This window comes from Pogona vitticeps, chromosome 3 (genome assembly GCF_051106095.1).
Source record: "Pogona vitticeps strain Pit_001003342236 chromosome 3, PviZW2.1, whole genome shotgun sequence".
NCBI classification, from domain to species: Eukaryota; Metazoa; Chordata; class Lepidosauria; order Squamata; family Agamidae; genus Pogona; species Pogona vitticeps.
Window position 1 is genome coordinate 92,231,365 of NC_135785.1, and position 25,560 is coordinate 92,256,924.

The following is a 25,560-nucleotide window of genomic DNA, read 5'->3' on the forward strand; positions in this document are numbered from 1 at the left end:
GCTAACAATTGCAAGCATTTAAAACCTGTTCCAAACATTGTAAGACACTTAAAAATGAGCAAAAAGGGACATCGGAAAAGACTTCAAAAGCACTGAAGCCGGCTTCAGTGCTTTTAAAGCTCTTCCATTTTCGCTCATTTTTAAGGGTCTTACAATGTTTGGAACAGGTTTTAAATGCTTGCAATCGTTAGCCCACCTCCTGAACCCTATGCAAACTTAATTTGGTGTTGTTCTGAGTCGTCCTTAATTTTTGGTGATTTTTTGAATTTTCTCTCAATGGAATGCATTGGACGGAAAGTTCAATACATTCCAATGAGAGAAAATTCAAAAAATCACTAAAAATTAAGGACGACTCTGAACAACATCAAATTAAGTTTGCATAGGTTTCAGGAGGTGGACTAACCATTGCAATCATTTAAAACAGTGTCCAAACATTGTAAGACACTTTTACAGGAGCGAAAAAGGACTTCGCAAAGGCATTGAAATGTATTGAGTCGGCTTCAATACATTCCAATATAGGAAACATTGTTTCACTCAACGATGTTTCCTATGGGGATTTTCACTGAACGATGGCAATCTGTTCCAATTGGAACGGATTAACCAGTTTTCAATTCATTCCTATGGGAAATGGTGTTTCACAGAACGATGTTTCACACAACGTTGATTTTTTTGGAACCAATTAACATCGTTGTGTGAGGCACCAGTGTATTCCTAAGCATATGAAAGAACTAAGCTAAACAATTGGTAGGATCATAAAGCTGCATTCTTGTTAAATTTTTCCACCTCAGATAGCATATTTAAATGAACTATCTACAGCACAAAAATGTATCCACAGAAGGCTAGGCTGGAATGGTTTATTTAACATGAAATGGCATGAACTTTGGCAAGAAAGAAAAATAAATTAGAATAGCAGAAAAGCACTGACTTGATAACTGGTTGAATCCAAAAACAGGAGAAGCTTCTTCAGAGAGGTGAAAAAAGGCCACAATCACATCAGTAATAGGCCGCTGTTGATTTTGTTGTTCCTTCAAAAAACAAGAGAGCAGTTATAGCTGTTATCTCCCAGATGCAATTTGGAAGATAGCCATGTCCCACCTGTTATGCTTCTACCTGGGAAAGGTAGAGAAAATGAAAATAAATTAGAATTACTCTATTGCTCATTGTGTATCTACAAAACTTTATTTCAGGACATTTACTGTCTATGGTGAGCTGTGCAGCTTTCTCACAGACATTCAGGAGGCATTGAGTTACAGTCTCATTTCTTTTTTCTTTCATGCTCTTAGAACAACACCTGGCAAACAGAGAAGCCTGACTTTGTAAATTAGAAGCTCAAGTATTGTTGTGGTGGTGTGGGTGGTAAAGACGGAGGGTGTGGAATCATGGAATGGTCCTTTAAGCAAGCCACAAAGTTTCCTAGTGGGTGCCAAGAAGAAGAAAAATTGTGAAACAGTGTCAGCTCTCCTTTAATGAAGACGCCTAAGTGGGTTCTGTGTGGTATGATAGTTCTCTTACAACAGATGTTCCTTTATTGTGAATTTTAAATCTGCAAATAGTAAAGGCATATAACTCAGTAAAATCAGTATGTTCCAAATCGGCATCTGTGCCAAGCAGAGCTCTGAACGAGTGGGTGATGTTGATTCCTCTGAGTAGAAAAATAGCTGAATTCTAATTTTCATGTCAATTTCACTTAAATTATTTTTAAAATGAATGGAAATCTAGAGTATGTACCTGACCATTTCAAACCTAATAGTACAATTTTGAAAGTAAAGCATCCAAAACAGAACTCTGCTTCCCTTTTTGTGTTTTCATTTATTAAATGCCAGTAACAAACTGCACACTGACAAAAAGTGAGGGCAAGAGCAGCATTAAAAGGGATACAAGATGGATGGGAAAGATGGGTTGTATTGTATTTTTTATCAGGAATGCTTGTAACAGAAGCCAGCAAGTGTTCTGTAGTCTTGATGATGATGAATGTTTTGGAAAAAATATGAACAGTCATGCTGGGTCAGAGAAACGTTCTATCTAATCCAACATTCTGTTCTCACAATGGCCAACCTACTATCTAGCAGTGGTTCCCAACCTTCATAGAAGTATTGTTCCAGTTGCTTAGTCATTTTAGCTAACCATTTGTTATCTTATTCCAGCTCTTCAATATCCCTTTTCAGATGTAGAGATCAGAACCATGTGGAATATTCTAGTTCTAGTTATACCACAAATTTTTATAAGGAGGAATAATATGGGCAGTTTTATTTTCATCATTTCTAACTATACTCAACATGAAATGTACACTATTTTTTATAGCAGTCATGAATTGATTGGCGCTTTCATTCAAATGATCTACCAAGATCCTGTTGTTGGTCATTTATTGCCATCTCAGACTACAAACCGGATTTCGAAGGAGCAGAGGAACTAGAGACTAAATTGCTAACATGCGCTGAATTATGGAGAAAGCCGGAGAGTTCCAGAAAAACATCTACTTCTGCTTTGACCACAGCAAATTGCGGCAAGTCCCTAAGAAATGGGAGTGCCTGACCACCTTATCTATCTCCTCAGAAATTGATACCTGGTACAGAAAGCAACAGTTAGAACTGGATATGGAACAACTGATTGGTTCAAAATTGGGAAAGGAGTATGACAAGGCTGTACATTGTCCACCTGCTTATTTAACTTATATGCAGAATACATCATGCAAAAGGCTGGACTGGAGGAATCCCAAACCAGAATTCAGATTGCCGGAATAAATATCAACAACCTCAGATAGGCAGATGATACCACTCTGAGGGCAGAAAGTGAGGAGAAATTAAGGAACCTTGTAATGAGGGTGAATGAGGAGAGTGCAAAAAAAATGGTCTGAAGCCCAACATAAAAAAAAACACTATGATCATTACCACTGGTCCCATTACCTCCTGGCAAACAGAAGGGGAAGATATGGAGGTAGTGACAGATTTTACTTTCTTGGGCTCCGTGATCACTGCAGATGGTGACTGCAGCAACAGAATTAAAAGACACCTGCTTCTTGGGAGGAAAGCAATGACAAACCTAGACAGAATCTTAAAAGCAGAGACACCACCTTGCCAACAAAGGTCCACATAGTCAAAGCTATGGTTTTTCCTGTTGTGATGTATGGAAGTGAGCGCTGGACCATAAAGAAAGTTGACCGCCGAAGAATTGATGCTTTTGAATTGTGGTGCTGGAGGAGACTCTTGAGAGTCCCCTGGACTGCAAGGAGATCACACCTATCCATTTCTGAAGGAAATCAAACCCAAGTGCTCACTGGAAGGGCAGATCCTGAAGCTGATGATCCAATACTTTGGCCATCTGATGAGAAGAGAATACTCCCTGGAAAAGACTCTGATGTTGGGAAAGTGTGAAGGCAAGATGAGAAGGGGATGACAGAGGACGAGATGGCTGGATAGTATCATTGAAGCTACCAACATGAATTTGGCCAAACCCCCGGAGGCAGTGGAAGACAGGAGGGCCTGGCATGCTCTAGTCCATGGGGTCACAAAGAGTTGGACATAAGAACTAACAACAACAGACTTCATCAATCTATACAGTACTCAAGATTACACCTAACCAGTGCTGAATAGAGGGGAATGAGTACATCACAGGATTTGGAGACTATCTTTCTGTTAGTGGAGCTTAAAATAGCATTTGCCTTTTTTTGTAGCCACATCGCACTGTTGGCTCATATTAAGCTTGTGGTCTACAACAATTCCAAGATCTTTTTCACTTGTAGTTTTACTGAGCCAAGTATCCCCCATCTTTTAACTGTGCATTTGGTTTCTTTTACTTAGGTATAGAACTTTGCACTTGTCCCTGTTAAATTTCCTGGTCTTCCTTCCACTTATATGTGTCATTTTTGGTCTTTTTTACTTTCTTCCACCTTATTTTCTTGTTGGAATTTTTTGTAATTGTGCCTTTAGAATTTCCTTTTTAAGAAACTTCCACTCATATTGGATTCCTTTTCTTGTTCGGGTCTCTTACGTATCACTGACCTAGATTGCTAAAATTAGCTTTCCTAAAATCCAGTGTTCAGGTATGGCTACACTCTGCTTTTGCTTCCTTTGAAATCAAGAACAATCAATAACATGGTCACTTTCCCCCAAAGTTCTCCTTACTGCCACTTCTTCCATCCAGTCATGTCTATTGGTTAGAATCAAGTCCAGGACAGCTAATCCTCCAGTTCAGCAATTCTTAATCTTTTCTTTAACCTCAGAAATCACACCATCAGAGCTACAAAAAATGGCAATATTAAGAACAGCATACATACTGTGCCGATATTTAACAGATACTTAGGTTTTTGGTTAAAACTTGTATGTGTTATATAATACCAGTCATTGTTTTAATAATTTGGACTGTACGTGGTGTTCTTTTTAAAATAATAATGATATAATAATAATTCACACAAGCCAGGAATTTCTTGGAAGGGCCATGCTTGGCAGAACTTGCCTCCAAACAGATATCAAACAGATTCAGAACACGGCCAAGAAGCCCGAAAAACCCACAACAACCTTAGATCCCGGCCGTGAAAGCCTTCGCGAATACACAGATATCAGGATACTTGAAATATCCCATTACTGTTACATTTTGTAGTTTTTGCAATTCGTTTTTGAAAGGTGTCCTCATCTCCTTGATTAGGCAGTTGGTGGAAGACTCCAGCTACCACATTTTTTAAATTTTTTCACCCCAGTTACATTAATCCATATGCTCTCAGTGGGATAAGCAAGCTTATACTCCTGTATTTCTGTACAGGGATATGCATTTTTGACATATTATATAATTCTATCAGCCTTTTTATTCTATCTCTTCTTTTTGAATAATATACTGCATATGCTTCAGTTCCCATCATGGGAGTCATCCTACCAAGTTTCAGTTATTCCTATCAAGCCAAATTTACCCTTCTGAATTAAGATTTCTAGTTCTTTTTATCTCCCCCCCCCCCCGGCATACATATAGTGACCCTGGAGATGATGTCATTTGTGACCTGTTTTTCTTTGTACATTTTTATGAAGACTATTATTGGGCCTCATTAAAGCTTCTTGCTCTGTTCCCCTTCTTGTGCATAAGCCTTCATCCATTTTTACATTTGAGCATGTGTCTCCCTCCCCTTTCCAATTCAGTTTTAAGCTTTCCTGATGAAGTTTTTCATGCTATGGCCAAACACCTTCTTCATTGTCATCTTGGGGTACATCACACATGGCACCCACTGAATATTATCGTTTTCACATACAGAAAAATGATTGTGATTGGTTGAGTGGCTTATATTAGTCAAATCAGGCCAACTTCTGTTCAGCTGGAGTAGTAAATGTGAATTTTTATGCAGAGATAAAACATTCATAATATTTTTACATTGCTAAAATATTTCTTAGTGAACATTTTATGTTACTGAAACATTTTAGATTTGTAACAATCTTAAAATATGTGGCTCAGTGTTAGAATTTTTTGAGAGTAAGAATGCTTGATGACCACATCTTTTACACTCTGTGGCTAGATCCTCTGCAGGGATTTGTGACTGCTTTGAGAGAGAGAGCTATCTGGAAATATCCTCTCAATGGATGAATCCAGAATATCTGGAGCAGGAACTGAGATTTCTTTGAAACATCACAACATAGTGGTTTTTCTAACCATTTTAGTGCTTTCATGTATAAACAAATTATACTTGACAATGCTTCACAAACAGATTATTTCTCTTTGCAAGCAAGAAGAATATAGTAACTGAATTAATTTTTTCCTGGTGCCAAATGAGCCTCTGAATTGATAGCTGGCATTGCCAGATGAAGGATACAATGGCAAACTAAGCAACATACAGTTTTTGTGTTGAAAACTGTGAAACAATAAACAAGATGTAGTCTGGAACACTCGCCAAGTTTCTCTACATGTCCAACAGTGAGCATATTGCAAGTTCAATACTGTCTTCCAAAACTCTTAAATTCTGCAGACTAGATAATATACAAATAGGGTGGGATCTGAAAAGCTCCTTGGGTTCATGCTAAGAGTTTGCACTAGTTTAGCTGATTTTTTGGCGGGGGGTTTAGCAGCTGGCTTCCGTGGCACATGGCAAATTTATTTTGACTTACTCCTTAATTTCAAAAATACTTGGGCACATGCCTTAACATTGGGATAGAGATGATGTGACCTCTGGGAAAATTGCACAGTAAAAGCCTTGTCTGGAAGCACCCAGTCAATGAAGAAAATTATATAAAGGTGACCTACAAATGATACAAATAAAATAAAATAAAGTCTAAAGTTCTTTAGGCATTACATAACTTATTTCATGTGTTTTCATGCTCTCACTGTAGAGCTTAAGAAAGTCACAGAAACAACAAATGTTATCTAACAATTCAGTTCTTAAAGCCACACCATTCTTCCCCACCCTGAAAGGATGCTCTTAAGAATGAAACCTCACCTGTGTGGAAAAATGAAACATTAATGGGAAAAGAATTCACAAGCAAGTCTGCTGCATTTCTTGCTTCATGTAAATAACTGCTTCAAAACAGGCAACACGGAACTAAAAGGGATGCTCTTAGCAGTGTCTTGGTAAATAATGTACACTGACATTTCACTTTACTGCGTTTTAAGGATATACAAGCGTTGATGAGAGTAACATTTTCTTCCTATCCAAATTGGGGAAGCTGTAAATGGGGATAGGAGTTCAAATGTTTTCATGGAATTTATAATGAAGATGAGATGCTCTTGGGTCTGACTCCAGCTTTTGAGGGAACCTTTTCTCATAAAATAAGAAGAGACAGTAAACTTCCCCATGTTAAATGTAACTTTTTTAAAAAAAATATGGCTGAGGAGAAGAGATCATCGTCTAAATTATTTCTTGCTCTGGGAGTAAATTTGCATGCATATTGAGTCTGAGAAGGTGTAATGTTTTCTATTCCATCTGGCCTAACACCAAGAGAGATCTGAAGGGAAAAAACCCTAAAAATCAGGCCTTCTCAGCAGTAGCCTCTGGAACAACTTACCTGCAGAGATCCTCCTGGCCCCCTTGCTGAGGGACTTCAAGACCAATCTGAAGACATGGCTATACAAGCAGGCTTTCCCTACAGCCATCACCTAGCTTATTTCTTTCCTTTTATCCTCTCTTTCTTCTTCCATCTTGGACTCTGCGATTAATTCAGATTTTACATTTAGTTTATTTTTTATGCTTTATGTAAACCACCCAGAGTAGACATGTTCTAGATATAAGTTTAATAAATAAAAAAGTATATAAGTTTAATAAATAAATAAAATATCTTTAATGTGAAATTGTTTATGGCTGGTCATTTGAAAATAACAAACAACTTCAGCACATCCACAGCATGGTTATAGTAGGAAGGAAATCTGTATTTGGCTTAGATTTTGCATGTTTTAAATGATTTTTTAAAAAGTGATTACACAACCCACATTAAAGTGCAGATTGTTTTGACAGGGAATCATGTTGTTTTGATCAGAAGCCAGAGGGTTGTTTATTTTAGCTCAAATGCCAAATTGATTTATTTTGAATCATTTTGGCATGTGAACATCTCTGTTGTTGAAAACAGAAACAGAAACAGAAACCTTTATTGGCATGCTGCATAAATAAACATAATAACACAATAGAATACTGGGGAAAGATTCATTACTGGCAAGAGGAGGTGCCAGGAAATCGTAATTGGAGCCCCTCGTTTTGGGGAAGCATGTTACGGCGTCTCTGAATAATGGCCTGGACGTATCTAGCAGTTGATAGAGTGACTTCCTTACTAAGGTCACATAGAAGGTATTGTATTTTCCTCAGGTCTGCCCATCCGGAATGAGAGGGGAGAAAAACCGTCAGATGTGACAGACGGATGTCCTTGTACAGTGTGCAATAAAATAGCATGTGTTGCAGGGATTCAGTCTTTCCCTGGCCACATGGACAAACTCTCAGTTCTGTTGGTAAGCCCTTGTACCTACCCTGCGCTAGACTTGATGGAACTATGTTGCATCTAGCGAGGGTGAATGCCCAGCGGTCTTGTGGCTGTTCTAGATGATGTAGGTAACTGGGTCTGCATCCGAGGGTAAGGGGTAGCTGAAAGTGCAGCGGGGAGCAGACTTTCAGGGCCGCGCTAAACAGCGTTTGCCCTTCTATGTCCAAGACCCTGTTTTTGATGGTTTGAAAGACCCTGGGGGGGGGAATTGAACCCATTGAGTCTGGTGACAGCCCTAGGGTCTTAATTTTTTTGAGGAATAGGGCCAGGCCTTTGGGTAACAGACTGTCAGCAAGCAGGGCTTGGAGTAGGGTGTCCTTGGGAGAAAAAAAGCAGATTTTGACCCAATATTTTAAGAATCTAAGCCAGGCCCTAGTTTCAATTCTCTGTTGACCGCCTTCAAGACATAGGGCAGCATATGGAACGCAGTGGGGGAGGCCTAGAATTTTGTATAGAAATACAGATTGGACTCTCTCCACGGAGCTATGTAGTGAAGACATCCAAATGGGGACGCCGTATAAGAGCTGTGAGACTGATTTCGCGTTGAAGATCTGCAGGGCTGCAGGGATGTAGCCGTGGCCCCAGGTGTGATGGAAGCGTAGGATGGCTTGTGCTGAGAGCTTGGCAGACTTAGTTGCTGCCCGTTGGTGAGTTGTCCAGGAGTGTCGGTAGTGGAAGAAGACACCCAGATACTTGAACTCTCTGACCTGCTGGATAGTATTCCCATGGAAGGACCATGAGAAGGATTTCCAAGCTTTGCCGAAGACTATGATTTTGGTTTTCTCGAAGTTTAGTTGCAAGTTGTTATGTAATAGATAGTCAAGGCAGCAGGTAATTAGCCGCTTTAGTCCAACCCTTGTACGGGAAAGGAGGACCATGTCGTCCGCGTACAGTAGGATTGGTATCTGTAAATGGCCTAATTTGGGACTGTGTCCGATGGTATTGCGTAGAAGTGGGGCGAGGTCATTAATAAATAAATTGAACAGGGTGGGAGCCAGGACGCAGCCTTGCTTCACTCCTCTGTTGGCAAGAATGGGATTGGAAAGAGCCCCCTTCGACGAGATTTTTATACGGCATGTGGAGCCTGCATGCAATTTTTGAATTAAGAATAGGAGCCTCCTATCGATGCCCAGCCTAGCCAGCTTTACCCATAGGATGTCTCTGTTGATAGAGTCGAAGGCCCCTTTTAGGTCTAGGAAGGCTGCATAGAGACGGGTGTTGGGTTGTGAGGCGTATTTGGAGATCATGTGAGATAAGATCAGGCAGTGATCTAGTGTGGACTTTCCCGCCTTGAAGCCCGCTTGTTCGGGTCCCAGGATGTCTTGATCTAGAAGCCAATCTTGAAGTTGGTCAAGTAGGTGACTGGCGTACATCTTCCCAATAATGTCGAGCAGGCTTATAGGTCTGTAGTTGGTTGGGGATTTCTTGTCGCCCTTCTTGTAAATCGGGATTACTATAGCCTGTGTCCACGTCCTAGGCATCATACCGGATTCATTGACGGCAGTGAATAGAGCAGCAAGCACCGGCGCCCACCACTCGGTGTATGCCTGGAGCAGTTCCGAAGGGAGGGCGTCGGGGCCTGGGGCCTTTCCAGTTCTAAGTTGGCCTATGAGTTTTGTTATTTGGCTAGTTGTGACTGGTGCCCAGTCTGGGAGATCGCAAGGTGGAGGCGAATCAGTTGGCACTGTGGGCTTGCAGCTGTCGTGAAAAGTGGCCAGAAAATGATGTTCCCACGTCTCGGCTGGTATATAAGGAAGGTCCTGTGAGGTCTTCTTAAAGATGACGGAACCGGAAACCACCTCCCAGAATTTTTTGTTGTTGCCTGAATTGATCGCCTCAGCTAGATAGGACCATCGGATCATTGCAGAGCGGAGCTGAAGTTTCTTTAGGGCTGACCTGAGGTGGGTTTTCAGCTCAAAGTACTGGGAGGGGAGCTTGAGGGCCTTAGAGGATCTGTAGTTGTTGTAGATCCTCCTCATGTCCTGCTTCAGGGCGATGCAGTCCTTGTCTAATCTGGGACATGTGGCCAGGGTCTGTCTTTTCTGAAGTTGTTGGGGGGGCCGCCCAAGGCTAGCTGCTATGGAGTCTATTAAGTTCTCGAATCCTTGGATGAGGTCTTCGGGCTTTGGTGAAGATAGCCAGTTGAGGGAGCCTTGGGTGTCGTCTCTAGATTGATTATTTTTTCGAAGTATTGTTTGGTTCTATAATTCCATTTGATTCTAGGCAGGGTCACTAGGGGCTCCTCAGGGGCCAGGTTGGTCAAGGGTGTCGAGTCTGTATTGGGAGTGAGGCTACAGCATAAGGGGAGATGATCACTGGCTAGAGGCTCACCCACCCGGAACTCAGCCACACGCGGTAGCAAGGAAATCGGGATCAGAATGTAATCTATTGTACTGGATCCGCGTGGGGAGATGAACGTGAACTCACCCTCGCAATCAGCCTCTGTAAGGCCGTTTAGCCAGATGAGGCCTCGGAGTAGGCAGAGTTGTGCCAGGTGGATCCCCGCGTCGTTGATTTGATGGTCTTTGGACAGCCTCCCTGAGACATAGGGATGTAGGGGGGAGGCGTCGCTGAATGTGTCCATAAGACGGTTGAAGATGGCCTCACCCTGGCCTACCCTGGCATTGAAGTCCCCTGCCAACAGCAAAGGCATCCCTGGGAACTTGAGCTCGAGATTGTCTAGGGCAGAGCAGAAGGATTCCCATTGGCTAGATCTATGAGACTTAGAGGATGCTGGAGGCATGTAAACATTGACTACTAGGAGCTCATGATACCTGGATTTAAGTTTTATGCCCTGAATTTTGCAGTTGCCGTCAATTGTAAGTATGGGATTTGAGGTTAGTAAGTCAGCTACTAATATTGCTAATCCCCCAGATGGGCGGCCCTTTGCCGTGGGCCTTTGTGCTGGAAGAGAGTGTACGACGTATCCAGCTAGGGATATGGGGTGAACTGCCCACGTTTCTTGTAGCAGTATGATGCTAGAGCCTCGAAGAAAGTCACTGAACTCAGGGTCCTGCATTTTACTGTACCATCCCGCCACATTCCAGGAAATCAGTCTTAGATTGGAAGAGGGGGCAATAGAGAGTGAATTGGCGATGAGTCAATTGGTAGACAACAGTGGGGCGCGTGTCATTGGATCCAATGGGGCGCACATCGTTAGGACCGGAGGCAAGCCTTCAGTGTGGGAATCCAACCTGGCTAAGTTGTCTGCGTCCGGAATGTCCGAGGGTTCTGACAGATCCGGCGGAGCCGTGAGGCAGTCAATGGGCTCCTCTGGATTGTGAATATCCACAGTCACTTTGGCTGGATTGAGTGAGGAGCAGTGCATTTGCAGAGGTGTCAGGAAGTCTTCGCTCTGGCTGGGCTCTAAAGTGTTAGGTAGTTGGGAGAGAGTTAGAAGTTGAGCTGTGTTGCTGTGACCCCTTCCATCACGTCCTGGCAGGTCCTCCAACAGACTCTGGGCTACTCTGTTGGGCTGAACACCAGTAGGCAAAGGGGAGGATAACAGCGTGTGATCTGCCGTTAAGTGAGTGGTTGGGGGCAGCTCTGCCTGAGGGCATTCCTTGTATGAACAGGTTCTGCCCTTGCTAGCTGTTGCCCATATGGTGGGCTCATTGGCAATCGGTGTATTTAGAGCTTTAGTCCCCCGAGGGGATGAGAGTCCTGCGGGGGAGCTCTTAGGTTGGAAAGATTCGACTAGGGTCCTCAGTTCCTGCCCTAGTGCCTCAACCTTCCTGAGCACCAGGTTCTGATTTTCCCGTGGCAATTCTTTAAACCCGTCGATGGCCTCATTGGGCAGGGACTCATTGTCTATGTCGATATCGAGCTGCAGCAAAAGTTCTCCTAGGTCAGGACCATTGGTGGAGCTAGAACTGGGCCGTGCGTGGGATGGGATGGGCAGTAACTCAGTCTGAGGACACGTGTCGATGGACTTACAGGAGAGATACTCCAGGGTTGGGGTGGCATTGGGCTCCGTCGGGGGCGGTGTCTCCCTCAATGTAACTTTCTTTAGAGAGTTGTCACATGTCCCCAGTTGACCCGGTGTGTCGGCTGAGGGACTAGCTGGTGGTACTGGTGGCGTCAGGGCTACTGGTGTGGCTGGGTCGTGAGTAATCGGGTGCTCACTGGCAGTCGTTTGATGGGACGATAGGCTTGAAGCCCTTAATCCAGGGAGTGTATTACCCGAAGCGTCAGCTGTTGGCTTGGATTCTAAAGGGGCAGGAGGAGAAATGTTGCACAGTTCCTTACTATTCCTCTTCCTTTTGCCTTCTCGGATGGCCTGAGCGCTGCTTGAGCTGGAACAAAGCAGAAATGTTTCGGCACGGGGCTCAGGATGAGAAGATTTTAACTTAACTAAGGAGCTTTCAATATTGTTAGTTGCTGCTTTTAGTTCAGATAGTAAGGAAAGCACTCCTGTACTCTTGCCAGGTGGAGAATCACATGCCACATTTTGGCATGTGAACATCTCTGTTGTTGTAAATTGTGACTTTGGGGTTTGCCACTCACTGGTGTGCCTTCCAGTGTGGAATAGAGATTTGCTTTTCTTATAGTAAGCTCTTTGGATTTTCAGTTGTGGAGAAATATGGCAAAGGAAGGAGAGAAGACTGGGAATAAATGAAGGATTTGACAAAATTGAAAATTTTGAAAATCCCATATCAATCTTGTGCTTTCTTTTTGCTGTCCTTTTTTTTGCTAGAGATTGGTGGTTGTTTTTTTGTTTTTGTTTTGCCCCTTTTTGCCACACCCAGCATTACCACAGCGTTGGGCAGGAAAGATGCAAAAACTGCTACTGGAGGCCTCTCAGAAGAAACATTCTTAGCCGATAGTTCCACTAGCAAATAATAAAGTCCTCCAGTGTATTTACAGTTTCTTTTATAGATCATGATGATGACCATGATGATGAAAGTGGCTCTGATTCTAGTGGTAATCAAAGAAATGTGCTATTAAGAGTAATCATCATGACCTCTGCATTTGGGTCTCTGGTGAACTCACTAACTTTTCCAAATGTAAGGTATGCAAGACCACACTGGCATTTCAGCTTAATTACTCCAATATGACTAACTCTGTTCTGCTATTCACGATTCATCTGATTCAAATAAGAATCGGTAGCTTTCTTATTTTAAAATATTTGGAAAGAGCAGCCCAACATTTTATTCATCTTTAAATATCTTGGTAGGAAAGATTAACCCCATCTTACTACGAGTTTTACCTATCCGCATAGGTTTTCATCCTTTCCCACCACAGCTTCTACCTTTCCTACTGTCCCACATCTGTTAAAAGAATGTGTATTCAGCAGTAAGCAAGGCCTTATTTCCCATAACCACAAGCAAGAACTTCAGGGAAATCAGAAGAAGCCAAAGAGTTTTTTTTACCCCAGTCCAAGGGAGTTGCTGCTTTAGCCTGAAATACAAGAGAGCAAGAGCTGCCTCATCTATTGCTTTCCTCTGCTGCCTTCCCCTGTTCTTTCTTTCTGCCTTAGTGCCCTCTGATGGTCATCACATGATCTGTGCCTGGCTGCACATGTGTATCACTCTACCAAGCTTTTCCCAAGACATTTGGCTGCAGCCCTCTCATTTTGCCTCCACCTACCCTGCCACTGGAGGCAAGCGCCGTCTTTCACTTTTGCATACCTGATACTGGATAGCACTTTAAAAGAAAATATTTGAAGCGGCATGAAATTAACACTGCCCTGTACCTATAACATGTCTACTAGCTTAGCCAAAATAGCCAAAAGTAATGCAAAATACTAGGTCCTTATGTGGTCTCCCCCTTCCCAAATCTGTCTTTATACTGAAGCAAATATCAAGAAAAGGACTGCCCATAACTATGGGGTAGGTCCTTTTTTTTAAGTCATTGTATCTTTTATCTGTGAACTTCATTGCACAAATGAATGCACTAAAATATCCCTGGCTGATTTCTGAGATGTGGCACAGAGGAAGAAGAGAGTTCAAAGACTGTGAGTTAGAGTTCACAGAGTCAAAGCTCTTGAGCTGTCTGAGTAGCAGAAGGTATGACATTTTCCACTCCATCTCCAGGCTTCCCTGTTCCTTACAATCCACACAGTAGCAGGGAGAGAAGCGAATTTTCCCAGGAACACTGTATTATTGCAAACTATCCCTGTTATCATTACATGGTGGCTTGTACTACAGTGTGCGATTAAGAGCCACTGACTACAGAAAATCTGGTCCTCGTTTGTTGATATGTATCAATCTAGCAACCTGTTTTGACTTTTCTTATGGGGTGGTATGGCTATGGGGACTGTCACAAATGAGCACCTGCACTTCCAAATCTACCACAATACCTCTGCTTATCATGTTAGGTCTAATCCGTGACCCTTCTTCTGAGGGGTATTGCTTTGCAGAACATGCTGAACAATATGAATGATATTCTTTTTTTTTTTAATTTTATTTTTTTTATTTAGGAACAGGGATAGAGGGTACAAAAAGAAAGAGGGGATAGGAAAGGAAAAATGGTTTTGGGGGATAGGAGAGCATAAAGTATAACATCATCCAATCAATTCATATTACTAATACATATCAACTTTTTGCTTTTTCACAGTTTGATTACCCTCCTGCTTTTATCTTATCATTTAATTTTAATTTTATTCTATGTTATTCCAACATTGTCTGGTAGCTGCTGCCATTTATACAATACATCCCATCGTTCAGTTTCTTTTTGAATTGAACAGTCTTTCAGCCCATCTGACAGAATATCCATTTTTTTCACTTCCCATATTTTCACCATAAAATTGTCTGGTTTCAGTATCTCTGCCTCCTTAAGATTTTTGTCATAATGCTTTTTAACTTTGGAAGCTGCATGGGTCACTGGATAACTCTCTACTGCATTCATATTACCTGGTGTCATGTCTAATACAGACGATTCTAAAGTCTGTACAACTTCATTTAAGTTTTGTTTGGCATCTACTGTCCCCTCTTTCGTCCCTTTCATCAAATCTTCTATTTTGCTAAGACCTGCATTCACTTGCTGGAACCCTGTTAATATTAGCCTTTGTATATTAATCTGCCATTCCTTTTCTATTTCTTGGACCACTATTCCAGAACTTTGGGATTGAACAGACCAAGTCTCCATTTGTTCTTTTGAATTTTTGGGGTCCATCTCAGGCTTTGGGGTTTGTATAAATACCACAATAATCACCCCCTAGAAATCCTTCCACAGTTTCCACAATTTTATCAACAATTCAAACCCCTCATCATAAACCTCCCCTTAGATCTCCCTCCAATCTTTGTCCAAATATTGTTGTATAAAAATCAACTTTTAGCCCAGCAAATACAATATCAATTAGAACCGTGACGCAGTTATTTCTTCTTCTCCTGAGTTCAGCAAGCTTCTATTATTAGACTCACACGCGGTCTGCAGTCCGACAAACAAAACAACAATCACAAAGTCTCAAACTGTCCAGTAGATTGTCCTTGGAGCTCGTCTTGTGATCTTCATTAACCCCTTAATGCTCCTTAGTCCAGTCGGCCACGTCAGCTCCTTCTCCCGAAAACCACCAGATTCTATTATTTATAGTTCACAGAGAAGGCAAAGAGTAACGTATCCCAGCCACACTGCATCCACCGAAGTCTCTTAAATCCAGTCAGACGGTGTTGCTGTCTGGGATTCTTTTCTAGAAACATAAGATTTATTTTTCCATCTCAGACTCTTGGCTTTAGAATCAGCCTGGTGTTTTAAGAGTTCACTTGGAGAAGCTTAGTTTCGCTTTTGAGTCAGACTGATAAGATAAACCCGCCGCTGCATTTATTCTTTCAGCCAAATATTTTCATTCTTATTTCAGCTTAATGAGGCTGTTTCATAAATCAGAGGCTTCGGCTTACTTACTTGTTATATATTATTAGTTTATATTGATTGCTCTCCTCTCCCCCGGTAAAGGGTTCCTCGCGGCTCAGTGCCAAAAAATGGCGCCCGCTCCAGTCCGTGCACGGTGATTTCTTCAGAAGAAAAAAGTCCGGGTCTGCCTCCCTTTCTTCTCCTTCTGCTGCTCACCATCTGCTTCAGAGAGACTTCTTCTAGACTCTCCTTTGATCCCCATTTCAAAAGGGGGATCCCGGACCGGAGGGTTCCAGTTTTTTCCAGAGAGCTCTTCTCTGGAGTTGCTGGCAGCACCGCAACAAAGCCCTGCCTCCAACAATATGAATGATATTCTTCAAAGTTGCTACAAGGTTGAATAATTTCATAATCAGTACATCATGATCAGTGTATTCAAGGCTTCAAAAAGAATTAATAGGACACGATTGCTGCTATAAGTCTCTTGATGGAGATCACTGACACAATCTAGAAGCCCAAGTCTTCTGCCGCACATAGGATGAAAGCCAAGCTAGCTGTTGTTATGTGCCATCAAGCCAGAACCAACTTATAGTGACCCTAATAAAATTTTCAAGGAAATATTTAAGGAGTGTTTTTACCTGTTCCATGTCCCCACAATGAGCTTCCATACCTGAGTGGAGATTCAAACCCAGGTCACCTGAATCCTAATCTATCACTCCATTCATTTCACCACACTGGGTATCTTCATGCTAGCTGCCCTGTTCTGCAAATACAATTTTAATTGTAGTATTCATTATTTATAGCTGCATCCGTTCAGATCTGTTACCAAAGCAGCACATTCCACACTTTCCACCTGTTGTTACCACCCACGGCCCATTAGGAAGCCCCTTGTGTATCAGACCAGAACTTAAGCAAGTGTACATTTGTCCTGTTCTGAGGTTGTGTAGTTAGTGTCAGTTTGTGGACTAATTTCTAAAGCTTCCTTGTTCACCAAATCTGAAATCATTTTCAAGGGTAAGAGGAGCTTATTCTAGTCTGTTTAGCAGCCAACTCAGATGTGCTGACAAAGGAACAAGAGATTAGTGATATTTGTGCATTAGTATATTAAAGGTAATAGATGTCGCAGCAAAAGACATGTGAATGAGCAGGACTGTATTAGAACAAAATAATAGACTCAAGATGCAAAGGTAAGTCTGTAGTATATGTGTAATTGCTGAGTAGTGGTGGTTTAGGGAAATAAAGACCGTTCTCTCACTTTATACTTAATAAACTAACAAAAATGTAACTGGCTTGTTGGAGACCATGTTTTTTGATTTAATGGCCTTTCTCTTCCTTGCGTTATTAATACATTTTCTTTTTTGCTTGCATTTATTTTGAGCCTCTTGTTTTTTTCCTTTAATAGATCTTGAGATGTGAACCTAGGTTTCATATTATGTCATCAGTTTAACTTGATTATCTGTTAAATATAATAAGACAGAGTTAATAAATATCTTTGCTCTCTTGTAGGAACCATGAAGTACCATTTTCCTGCTAAGAACCTTTTCCTTGCCCTTTTGTTGTTAGAGGCAATCTGTGTGGGTAAGTACAAATCTCTTCCAATTCATTGCTGAATTACTAATTTTTCTCTTCTCTCCTATTTATACCTTAACATTGAGCCATGTGTTATTATCCCTGGTTAACTTCAACTCTTGTGCAAATGAGAGACCTGTTTTGTACCTGGGTTAACAACTCAATATTGTTATATTGTTGAATTTTAATTCATTATATTCTCTTTCATCCAGTCCTTGCTCTTATATGCCAATACGTTCTTCACTTGGACATGAATGTACACCATTGGCTTAAGCAGTAACAAGCATGATATGATTATGCAGGAAAGAATGGCCCAGGATCTGATCCAGGAAACAAGTTGCCACCAGAACTAGATAAGCGTTGAATCATGAATATACACAGCATTACATGAAGCCTGAAAATTGCAATGTTTGGTTCAGTTCAAACTTATTAAAAAGTGCCTTTTTTATAATAGCATGGTCTGTATGATATAGTGGATGCATATTTCATTTTAATGTATCCTCAGCTTTGCAGTCCCAGGACAAACATCTCACCTGCCTCATGCTTTGTTATGGCTGTTATTTGCCATTTCCATGTAACTAAGTGATTATTAGAATGTATGGATTCAGTGCTAATATAATAGTGAAGTTATTTGGATTTGTAAATTAAACAAAAAGATGCGACCTCAGATACTGGTACAATTGAATCTGTGACAAATTTCATACAATAGTTTTTTTTTTTTTTAAAAAAACTCTGAATTATTGGTTATACAGCAGCCTGTGGATTTGGGTTCCCCAAATGTACTACATATATGCAAGGGTAATAAAGAGCTGGTTAGAGATTATGCAAATTTGAAGGGAAACAGAGGAAATGGGAGACAGATGGACAGGTTGGTCAGCTGAGTGGGAAAAGGAAGAGAATGGGGGAAGAGGATGCAGCTTACAATGATTTCAAACAGTGTCCATCCCCGTTGTATATGATGATGGCGGTGTATGTGTGAATTTATGTTACCTGGGAAGTCTTGCACTAGGAGGGAAGTCGTTTATAAATAGGTCAGATGATTCAAGAAAGGGCACCTAAAATTATTAGGGTGTTAGAACATCTTCCATACAAAGACCAGCATTGGGGCATGTCTAGTTTTGCAGAGAAGGTTAAAGCTTATGGGGACATGATAGAAGATTATAAAATTATACATGGTGCAGTGACCATTTAGAGAATAAAGTTATACTTCTTCTTTGTGGCCTCTGTGAATCACACTCTGGATGATCAGCACCTGCACAGAGCCTCGTCAGAATATTCTAGAGCTTCTGCGGTAGCAAAATATACATTAGTGCAGACCCTCCCCCTTGGTTTATGTACCTTGGCACCAAGGCTCTCCTTTCAGTTTCTTTTCTATCATAACTTCTGCGAGTTTTTCTGAAAGTGAAAGAAAGTGACTTATCCTTTATTATTTCAAAATCTCTTTCTTTACCAATCCTTATCATTATTCCAAATCAAGTTATGCTCTGGCCTTAGGGCCGAAGTGTCCCCCCCCCCTTCCCTAGTTTTCAGTTCATGGCCTCTTCAGGCCCGTTCAAATGCTGCATGATCTGCAACAACAAAATCCCACTTTCTGATGGCCACGCTAAATGCCTTTTTTGCCCCGATGAGGCTCATCAAACTTCTTCCTGCCCTCACTGCAAAAACTTCAAGCATGGAGTTCTCTGCAGTCACCTTTCTAGGCTCAACCTTCAGCCTTGGGAGCAATCTCTCCAGCCTGCTAAGCCCATGGGCCAACCTAGAGTGGTCTAGTAGTCCAGATAGGCGGGGTATAAATAAATAAACCTTCCTGTAAATCCATACCGCATGCTAAAGTCATGGATAAAGCCGTTTCCGAGGTGGCAAAACAACGTCCTTCGGCTACTCCATCTTGTTTTGAACACCGATGCCCCTGACATCAACTTTATCGACCGCCATGTCGGTGCACAAAGCCGAACAGTCAACATTGAAACCATCGACATCGAAAACAGCCACCAAACAAAAACTGTTGACTGTTCAGCACCTGAACCTTCACTACTGAAGAAGGCTCAGTCGTCGAAGCCCTCCAAAGCCATTTCCACCCTGACTCCACAACCACCGGAGTCCTGAGCCCCCATCTGTGTTGGTTCTCTCTCAGATGATGAAGCATTTCCACCTCACCAGCCATCACCATCGCAGTCTCCCAAATGGGAACAGTGTGCTGACTGACTCATGACTTCTCCTACTAGCCCTCAGCAATTTTCAGGCTCTCCTATTAAGTCTTCACCAGTTGCTTCGCCAGACATCCACGGCACCAAAACGCAACTTGAAACCATGCCTTACTCTGCTGTAGTAGGCCTACCACCTTGGCCTCCAGCACATCAACAGAGGCACCAATCCTACAAAAGCGTCCACTTGCCTTCTCATGCAGACGTGACTTACGCTCAGCACCATCATCGGGATGTGTATTCCACTGTCATCCAATGTGGTCCATTGGTGCCCTTGTCACCTCGGCAACTGCCTAGACACCAACAGCAACTTCCACATAGACATCGACAGGTTCTAATACCACCTAATAAAGATAGCAGGCACATTGACTCTATGGGCAGATGGCTATATTCTTCTGCCGCTTTTACTATGAGGGTTGCCAACTATCAAGGAGCTATAGGCGCCTACCAACGTTTTCTTTGAGACAATATGTCTACCTTTGTTGATGCACTCCCCAAAGACAAAAGGGTCTTAGCTCAAACCTTTCAACAAGAAGGTATCTGTTGATGCACTTCCCGAAGACAAAAGGGTCTTAGTCCAAACCTTTCAACAAGAAGGTATCTCAGTAGCTAAACAAAAGATGCTAGTAGCACTTCGCTGATTTTCCTGGCTTAGAACTGCTGGTCTCACAAAGGATGCCCATGCATGCAACAAAGACCTTACTATAAACAACAACCTTACCAAACCAAACCTTGACAGCAAACTACAACACAGGCACAATGACCGCAAATATCCCAACACAACCTCTCACATTTACCCCCTGCCCCCTGGAAGCATTTACCTGTGTGGAACAACATCAACACAGATGCCTGGGTCCTCTTCATCATATGACAGAGATACCGCATAGACGTCTACCAGCTTCTTCCACCATCACACCTCTGTCGCGACCCCTGCAGGAAAAAATACAGTTGTTACTCAAAGACGCCATAGAACCAATACCACTACACCAAAAGTCAAAGTTTTTTTTCTCTAGGTATTTCACCGTTCCCAAAAAAGATGGAGGCCTTCTCCCTATCCTCGATCTCAGAGAACTGAACCAATATATCACTCCCAGCAAATTCCGCATGGTTACCGTCGAGTCTGTCCTTCCACTACTCCGCAAAAAAAGACTGGTTCACAGTTATGGACCTCAGAGATACATATTTTCATGTCTCTATCCATCCATCTCACAGGCCCTAACTATGCTTCCAACTCAGGACCCAGACCTAGCAATTCAAAAGGCTTCCATTCAGACTCACGATGGTTCCCTGGGTATTCACCAAATGCATGCCCCCTTTGTCAGCATATCTCAGGCTAGATCAGACTCTCTCTCTCTCTCTCTCTCTCTCTCTCTCTCCCTGTGCACACGCTTCCCAAACGAACTGGAAGTGCAAATGTTACTGCTCCCATGCAGGAGTCAGCAAGAACTCCAGCGGCGACACGTTTGTTGACCGTTGGGCCAAATCACTTACTTACCTCTTTCCACCGTTCCTACTTCTCCACAAGGTCATAGCCCACCTTCAAAAGGACAGGCCCAGTGCTATCCTAATAGCTCCATGGTGGCCACAACAGCCATCTTTCCTGATTCTCCACCGGATGTCATCCAACATTTATCACCTGCCCCATCTACCTCATCTACTTACACAAGACAAAAAAAAAAATGAAATTCTCCACCCAGAGCTCCCTGCCCTTCATCTTGCAGCATGGAGGATTCTGCCTCCCTGATTAATGTCCTTCATCATGCAAAAGAAACCCTCAACTAGGAAGGCCAACATGTATAAATGGAAAAATTCCAATAATTTACTACAGCATCATTGCTACCTTTGCTCAACCCTTCCCTTACAACTGTCCTTCATTTTCTATTGCAACTAAAAACTAAGGGACTTTCTCCTTCATCCCTCAAAGTCTACCTTTCAGCAATTGTGGCTTATCAACCACCAACCTCTCTGGCAGCTTTTTTCAGACACCCTACTCTGAAATGTTTCCTCAAAGGACTGTCACACATGTATCCTGACATATGTCCTCCATCACGTTGACATTAGTCCTTCAGTACCTTACAAGGGCCCCGTCTGAGCCCCTTGCGTCAACTGACCTCAGATTACAAATATATTTACTGCAATCTTGGCAAATAGAATTAACAAGTTTATTACAAAATATATTAAAGAAGATAAAAATGGGGTTTTAGAGGGAAGACAAATGGAAAATTTAACTAGGAGGGTTTTGAATACTGTATGTAATATAGAAAAAGATAAATCAAAGGCAGGTATTTTATCATTAGATATTTTTAAGGCATTCAATTGTGTAGAATGGCCAACATTAAAGATCTTTTTAAAGGATTGGGGTTTTGGAAAGAAATTTAGTGGGGTAATAGACCAATTGTATTTGGAGAACACTTCTGCAGTAATTGTTAATGATGGGATGACAGAGCAGTTAGCTCTAGGCCGAGGCACTTTCTCCAGTTCTGTTTTGTTTGATTATTGAAATGTTATAAGGTATGACGATTTATTTGAAGGTATGGGTGAAAATAATTACATAAAGATTAATTTATTTGCCAATGATTCCCTATTGACAGTGAAAAACCCATTAGAAAGTATAGATAGAATTAAAATTCATTTAGAAAAAATTGGAAAAATAACTGGATTATGTGTAAATTGGCAAAAATCTGAAATAATGTTGTTTAATCATAATAAGCTAGAACAAGAAAAGAGCCTCGTGGCGCAGTGGTTAAAACGCTGTACTGCAGCTAAAACTGTGCTCATGACCTGGGGTTCAAATCCCAGGTAGCCGGCTCAAGGTTGACTCAGCCTTCCATCCTTCCAAGGTCGGTAAAATGAGTACCCAGCTTGCTGGGGGGGGGCAATGTGTAGCCTGTATAATTAAATTGTAAACCGCCCGGAGAGTGCTTGTAGCACTATGGGGTGGTATATAAGTCCAATAAATAAATAAATAAATACAAGAAATGTTTGTTGATAAATATGATTTTAAGATATACAGTATAAATCAGTTAAATATTTAGGTATAGATTTAATAATAGATACGCAAAACATAAAGGATCATAATTATAATAAATTAAAAGGAGATATTAAAACGAAACTACAGGAATATACTAACTTAAAACTTTCTTGGTTTGGAAGGATCACACTGATAAAAATGAAGATTCTACCAAAAATTATTTTTTGATTTAGAATGTTACCAATACAATTAACAGAAGATGATTTTAAATTTTGGTAAGGAATTATTAATAAATACTGTAATGAAGGGAAGAGAGCCAGGCCTTCCCTTCCAGTTAATTCCTGTCCTCTTTCCTTTTTTTCTCTCTTTATTTGATTTATTTTTATTTTTCCCATCTTATAGAATCATCTAATTAATTAATTGTTATAAATTTTTTTAGAACTTGTTATCATTTGTTGTAAGCTGCCTAGAGTGGTCGAAATGACTAGATAGACGGGGTATAAATACAATAAGTAAGTAAGTAAGTAAGTAAGTAAGTAAGTAAGTAAGTAAGTAAGTAAGTAAGTAAGTAAGTAAGTAAGTAAGTAAATAAATAAATAAATAAATAAATAAATAAATAAATAAAGTACTGGTATAAAACAAAACAAAAAGAAAAAGGAGATATAGGCATACCAAATATAAAAAAAAAATTATTTGGCTAATCAGATAAGGTTTATTGAGGAAATTATATATAACCCATTAAGGTTAATTTGGTGGAAAATGAAATAATCAGAATTACAGGTCGAGATTGAAAAACATCTATTTGGTATGATTAAGAAATATAAAATAAGCAAAATTAATAATCTATTTTTAAAGACTATGTTAAACGTTTGGTACAAGTATAGAAAGAATTTATGTCAGTTTAACTCTCCATTAGGATTAATGACTGAAATAGAGAATTTTCCTGCCAATAAACGGGCCTTCTCGGCAGTGGCCCCTCGACTATGGAACAGCCTTCCAACAGAGATCCTCCTGGCCCCCTTGTTGGGTGTTTTTAAGAGCCATTTAAAGACTTGGCTCTTTAGGCAGGCCTTCCCTTCTGTCAATTCTTGAATTCTATCTTTTTGTTTCCTATCATTCCACATCTTGAATACACTATATTATTGATTCAATTGTTTAATGTTCACAATGTTTTATGATATTTTTTGATATTTGTAAGCCGCCCCGAGTAGACGCTGTCTAGGGGGGGCGGGGTAGAAATCTAATATAAATAAATAAATAAATAAATAAATAAATAAATAAATAAATAAATAAATAAATAAATAAATAAATAAAATGAACGTTTATGCAGAATGCAGAATTATTTAAAGAAAAAGTGATTAGATTGAAAGACTGGTTGTATAAAATGAGATCAAAAAATCAAATGAAACAAATCCTTCAAAATAAGAATATATATTGATTGAATTATATGCATTTAGAAAGATGGACTAATGAATGGTAAAGAAGTATAATAAAGGTAGAGAATATATGAAGTATGAACAATTTCTATTATATGAAGATATTCAGATGACCAATTCAGTAAAGGGCGCAGTGAGTAAAATTTATAGATTCCTGCTTGATCTAGAAGAAGAAAAGACTGAGAAAGAAGGATTGAAGTTAGTGTGGAAACAAGACTTAGGAAAAAGAATAAATGATGAAGGATGGAGGAAGATGTGGAAAATGAGGGTTTTACAATTTATGTCAGTGAGAAGAAGAGAAAATATTTTCAAATTGGGTTTAAGATGATATTTGACACCAACAAAATGGAATAAAATTAATGCTAGTTATCTGAATGTGTGTTGGAAATGTGAGAAGGAAATTGGTACATACTTTCATATGTAGTAGGAATGCAAAAAAGTACTGTACAAAGATTTTGGAAACCAATAATTAAAGAACTAAGTGACATATGTGAAATTCTCAATATTTGAGAATGTGGAATATGATAAGATGACTAAAGAATGGATTACCAATTTATCAACAGCAGTTAGATTAATAATAGCTAGGCATTGGAAATCAAAGTCTGAATTTCGAATGGAAGAATGGTATTATGAAATATTGGAACATTGCTATAAATGATAAGTTAACTTGTAATTTAAAGGTTAAGAAAGGAGAAATGAAAAAGAATAATTTCTATGGTATATGGGGCAGATTTCTTGAGTATGTGCCAACAAGAAGAAAAGGGAAAGTTCCAAATCAGGAATCAATGCAGTTCTGGAGAAGAGGACAATAAAGGAAGAAGAAGAAGAAAGATAGAGGAAGAAGAGGTTTACTGCAAGAGGTCCCAACTATGGTGGTGGGGAACACAGTCGATTTGTATTTTGGTTTATGTATTTTATGTTTATGTTGTAGTTTAAGAAAGAAAAAAGATTACTTACCTTTAAGACGGGGTTCCTTGTGGCTGTCATGTCAGCATGACGTGCTAGTGAACTGGTAGCCTTAAGGTCTGACTACCCTTATCTCCAGTTTTACCTGGATAAAGTCAAACTCTTTGTAGATAATTCTTTCCTGTCCAAGGTTATCTCCCCAGAGGGAGACTACAGCTGCGATACAAGGATATCTGCAAGCGGGATCTGAAGGCCTTAGGAATGGACCTCAACAGATGGGAAAACTTGACATCTGAGTGTTCAGCTTGGAGGCAGGCGGTGCAGCATGGTCTCTCCCAGTCTGAAGAGACACTTGTTCAGCAGGCCGAGGCAAAGAGGCAGTCCACAAACCAGCAAAATCAGGGAGCTGGACAGGGGACAGACTGTATTTGTCTTCAGTGTGGAAGGGATTGTTACTCTCGTGTTGGTCTTCTCAGCCACTCTAGATGCTGTTTCAAGACCTCTGTTCAGAACATGTTACCATAGTCTCTCAAGACTGAAGGATGCCTACAGTTAAGGTTGTCTGCCAGTTTCACATATCCCGACCCTTGGTTCTTCCATCCTTCTTTTCTTCTCTATCTAATCCTCAAGAAAAGATTCTCCATACATTGGAAGTAAGATGGGCTCTGGTCTTCCATATAGCCCCCACCCAATAACTAAGATACTCAGCTAGGCTTTCCATCAGCTACCAACTTCCTTCCAAAGGTCTC

The 25,560-nt window shown here is 40.8% G+C and overlaps 1 protein-coding gene across 1 annotated transcript in view; it reads left to right on the forward strand.

Annotated features, from left to right (window-relative positions):
• The window catches only part of CDH23 (cadherin related 23), a 622,327-nt gene that overhangs the window by 28,714 nt on the left and 568,053 nt on the right, over positions 1 to 25,560 (forward strand). Inside the window, exon 2 of the mRNA XM_072995232.2 lies at positions 17,232 to 17,303. Coding sequence (XP_072851333.2) covers positions 17,237 to 17,303 — 67 coding nt within the window. The 5' untranslated portion in view covers positions 17,232 to 17,236. The remainder of the gene's footprint in view (positions 1 to 17,231; positions 17,304 to 25,560) is intronic.